The sequence below is a fragment of the Argentina silus genome, assembly GCF_951799395.1.
Source record: "Argentina silus genome assembly, chromosome: 22".
NCBI lineage: Eukaryota > Metazoa > Chordata > Actinopteri > Argentiniformes > Argentinidae > Argentina > Argentina silus.
Genome location: NC_139676.1, coordinates 14,369,026 through 14,374,025, shown reverse-complemented (window position 1 = coordinate 14,374,025; position 5,000 = coordinate 14,369,026). Strand labels below are relative to the sequence as shown.

Below are 5,000 nucleotides of genomic sequence, written 5' to 3'. Positions count from 1 at the left end.
CTTATTTTGTCAAGTCATTTGATCCGCTCGATAAAGCCTTAACTGGGTTAGCTCGTTGCTCGCTGCTCGTACCGCTGCACAGCTACGCTCTTTGTATTGCATCATTTGTGACATTTGTCTGTGTAAACATTTATTTGTATACACATGTATCCGTCCGGTAAGATCCAGGAGTATATGAATAGGATGCTGTGGTCTAAATTCATACATAGTATACACATGTATTTGTATAGCGATTCGTACATAGACAAATGTCACAAAGTGCTTCCCACCAAAAACAATACTAAACAATATAAACAATAAATACAATACAAACAATATGATCTAACACCAAACCATAGACGCCCAAACAGCAAGCCAAGGAAAAAAACTCCCCAGAGGGGAGAAAAATACAGGGCACAGTGGCAAGGAAATACTCCCTGGGGGGAAGAAACCTTGAGAGGAACTGAAATAGTTACTTTCCCCTGGCGCAGGGCCTGTCAGTGACACGGTCAACACTGTCAACACTATAGATTCTGTTTAACACACATCTGTTTAAGTATCTTCCGCCGTAGATTGAAGACCCATCTCTTCAGGCTACATCTTGACTGTCCCTCCTAAATACCTTTTCACCCCCCCCCCCCCCCAATACCCCTCTGTACAAGTTTCTCCCCTGTTAATAATAATAATTAAAATAAATAAAAAATAAAAATAAATCCTTCCTTCCTCTAGCATAGTGACTGCCAGTGGCACCTGGTCCTAGCATAGATGTCCTAGCATAGCATTCTTCGGGTCCTAGCATAGATTTGTTTTTCTTATGATGACTGATGACTATAAATGATTCACTTACTTCAGACAAATGTACTTGTTGTAAGTCGCTTTGGAAAAAAAAAAGTAAAATGTAAAAATCTGTCTCATATAATCTAACTGTCACTCTCCTCTCGTCCTCCCATCCGCAGAGGCAGAACTATGCCTACCTACGAGCTGCCTCAAGTAAGTTTAAGTTTGACACTTAACTTTGTGTTGATAAAACAAGTAGTTCTTATCTAGGTTTGTTTTCAATAGTTTTTCTCATTAAAACGGTCACACCTGCCCTCACACTCTCTCTCTCTCTCTCACTCACACACACACACACACACACACACACACACACACACACACACACACACACACACACATACACACACGCACACTACTCTTTGTGTTGCTGGGTAGTCTAACAGTCTAGGCTTATAACGGGTTTATGTCAAGTACTTATATTTATTCGCTTTAATTTGATTATTGATGACTTTATCTATCTATATCTATATTTATGTGTAGTATGTTATTCTGAACATATCCACACAAAACTTCAAAGTGTTAATTTCTAATGTTAGAAGCAGTTTAGTTTGGGTCTGGTTTTTAGGCAGAAATTAGTCAAATAGGGCGTAAAGCTTAAGAGGTTAACTTAACACTTACTCTGTGTATGTGTTTGAGATATTGTCAGAAATGTACCCTCTACTGACACAGCCACCGTCTTTGTATTGCATATAAACTCAATCTGACCCACACAGATGTACCCGCAACAATAACCTTAACCATGAGGGATATGTGGGAATATGATCTGACTGACCCTGAATCTGTTGTTAGTAGCAAGTCCAATAGAAAACACTGCCTTCCTCAAGCTTACCTGTCTATGTTGTCTCCCCCTACAGGCAAGCTGGAGAACGGCAACATGCCCTGGTTACCTATCCCCTACAGCACGGGGAACTCGCTAGGCAGCCGTTTCAGCTACAACAGCAAACTGCGCGAGCTGGAGGTCAAGCAGGACGGCACCTACTTCATCTATCTCGACCTCAACCTCACCTGCACCAGCGTGTGCGAGAGCAGCAGCCTCACCGTCCAGCTGCACACTCCAGCGGCACAAGATCAGCTCGCCTGCCACGTGGAGCTGCCGGCGACTGAAGCGGCGACTCCGGTGACCAAGAAGTGCTGGGCGGTGAAGCGGGTGCACCAGCAGAACGGGCGGTTGTTCGCCCGCATGACAGTATCGGAGGGATCGGGGAACTGGAAGCTGGAGCTGAACGGGTCCGGAGTCGGAATGTTCTTAGTGGGTTGACGGGTCGGACCGAGAACAGACTTTGGGTATGGAGTCGCGCTCTTGTAAACCCCCCCCCCCCCCCCAGCTCTTTCACTAAAGTTTGCGGTAGTGCAATTGGATCAGTTGGACTCTGGGCACGAACTGAGCCGTATCTTGCGTTGAGCGCAATGCATGGTGCTTATCATCTCGGATCAGTGGTTACCCTTTCCTCCCTGTCTATATCCCACCAGAGGGGAAGCTGAAAACTGACCACAGATCAGTATCTGGGACCCATCCCAAAATGCACTGGTGGCGTGCTTTGACTGTATACCCACTAAACCAGTATTTATACATGTTCTACTCGGTCCAGCTATATTTATACGATCGTCTAGCTATTTATTTATATATATATATTAAAAAAAAAGGATGTATTTATATTTTTGTATTTATGTTCATTTTTGTACGATTTGTATTTGTTTTGCTCTATGTGTAGCACTACCAAAGTCACTACATTGGTGCTGTTGTGTAACACACTGCATGATATGGTACAACATAAAGGCGACGTTATGACAGGGGAACGTAATCAGAACTGTAACTGTTGTGATTTTTTTTATTAATCTTGGGACGGTTGAGGGAAGAATGAGGGTGGGGGCGGGGGCTGGGGATTTGTACTGTCTTAGCTTTTGTTTGATTTTCACAGTAAGCTTTTCCAAAACTGTGTCTTCTGGGTAGCGCCTGCTTAGTGGGAACCAACCACACAGAACCACAGATGTATCTACAAACAGTAGAAATGATTATTTATGATAATATTCTTTATTATGTTGCCTGTGGTGAGTTCTCACTGAGTGAGCAGGTGATGCTGTGGCTTTAGTGCTTGTGGCAGTGGGGGACAGTTCCACAGTGGGGGACAGTTCCACAGTGGAGGACAGTTCCACAGTGGGGGACAGTTCCACAGTGGAGGACAGTTCCACAGTGGGGGACAGTTCCACAGTGGAGTGGATGGTAACAGTGGTGGAATGGAAGTCGTGTTGATGAATCTGGGTGGCATCATTTTGCACAGGTTATTAAGACCCATGATGAATGTAGTCCATTAATGCTGTAACAATAAATATGGACGGAAATATACCTGTGTGTGTGTGTGTGTGTGTGTGTGTGTGTGTAGGCCTACATTATGCGAATAATGTGTGCATTAGTGAGTGAGTGCGTGTGTGTGTGTGTGTGAGTGCGTGTGTGTGTGTGAGTGAGTGAGTGCGTGTGAGTGAGTGCGTGTGTGCGTGTGTGTGTGTGTGTGTGTGTGTGTGTGTGTGATGGCTCTACTCAAACGGAATATGGAAAGTTCCCTTCAGTCAGTCAGAAAATGCAGTGACATCACATCCTGTTTCTAACCATTTTAGCGGTTTGGCACAACTGTGTATGTAGGCAACAAACAAACACACACACGCACACACGCACACACACACACACACACACACACATACACGCATACACGCACACATACACACACACACATAGAACCCTTCAGATCCGCCTCCAGATTCCTAGATGATGAGTACACACCAACACACACGCGCACACGCACACATGGACCAGCTGTGTGGAGTACTCCAATACCTCTTTAGCCCTAGTCTGGAAAAGGTCCCATCAATGTGGAAAACATCTTACACTACCAAAGAAAAGGAACCCCAGTGTTCTGAATGACTATAGACCCGGTAGCCTGGACATCCCACATCATGAAGACCATGGAAAGACTGGTGCTAGCACACATGAGGCCCCTGGTGAAGACATCCTTGGACCCCCTGAGGTTTGCCTACCAGGCAGACATTGGTGTGGATGATGCCATCATCTACCTGCTACACAGAGCTCACTCCCATTTAGATAAGGCTGGCAGCACTGTGAGGGTCATGTTCTTTGACTTCTCCAGTGTATTTAACACCACACAGCCCTTACTACTAGCGGATAAGCTGCTGAGGATGCAGGTGGACTCCTTCATTGTTTCATGGATTACGAACTACCTGACCAACAGGCCACAGTTTGTACGGCTGCAGGGATGTGTGTCGGACTGGGTGGTGAGCAGCACTGGCGCCCCCCAGGGGACAGTTCTGGCTCCCTTCCTCTTCACCCTTTATACCTCGGATTTCAGGCACAACACAGATATTTGCCATCTGCAGAAGTTCTCGGACGATTCTGCTATTGTGGGATGTATCAGTGGAGGCCAGGTGGTGGACTTTAGGAGGACTAGGGTCCCCCTGTCTCCTGTTTCCATCCAGGGAGAGGACGTGGAGGTGGTCCAGAGCTATAAGTACCTGGGGGTGCACCTGGACAATAAACTGGACTGGACTGGTAACAAAGACGCACGCCTCTACCGGGAATACTCCTCTCAAATGTCCGCTCACTGTGCAACAAAATGGAAGAATTGCGTCTTCTTATCAGGACAAATAGAGACTTTTCTCTCTCTTCTGTTTTGTGTTTCACGGAATCGTGGCTGATTGAATCTACACCGGACTCCGCTGTACAGCTGCCCGGCTGCCCGGCTGCCCGGCTGCCAGGCTTCCAGCTGTTGCGTGTGGATCACGACCCGATACTTTCATGCAAAACGAAAGGTGGAGGGATCTGTTTCTATAGAAATCAACACTGGTGCAACGACGTGAAAGTGATTTTGCAAACTTGTTCTCCTGACCTGGAATAATTTTTCATCACCTGCAGACCGTTTTACTCTCCACGTGAATTCACTTCTTTTATATTGGCTGGAGTTTACATCCCTCCGCAAGCTGACGTGAAAGTGGCTCAACGTCAACCCGCCGACCAAATATTAGGAGTGGAGAGAAGGAGAGAGAACACGTACTCCCCAGTCATTGTCCTTGGGGACTTTAACAAGGGCAACTTAACTCACAAACTCCCTGAATATAAACAGTTAACCAAATGCCCGACCAGGGAGGAGAAGATTTTGCATCACTGTTACAGCACC

General features: G+C 46.0%; 1 protein-coding gene across 1 annotated transcript in view; it reads left to right on the top strand.

Moving 5' to 3' along the window:
• Positions 1-3,006, top strand: part of LOC310821453 (uncharacterized protein) — a 3,927-nt gene extending 921 nt beyond the window's left edge. The window contains exons 2-3 of the mRNA XM_083693495.1: positions 936-969; positions 1,671-3,006. Coding sequence (XP_083549621.1) covers positions 936-969; positions 1,671-2,074 — 438 coding nt within the window. The 3' untranslated portion in view covers positions 2,075-3,006. The remainder of the gene's footprint in view (positions 1-935; positions 970-1,670) is intronic.
• The last annotated feature ends 1,994 nt before the right edge of the window (positions 3,007-5,000 follow it).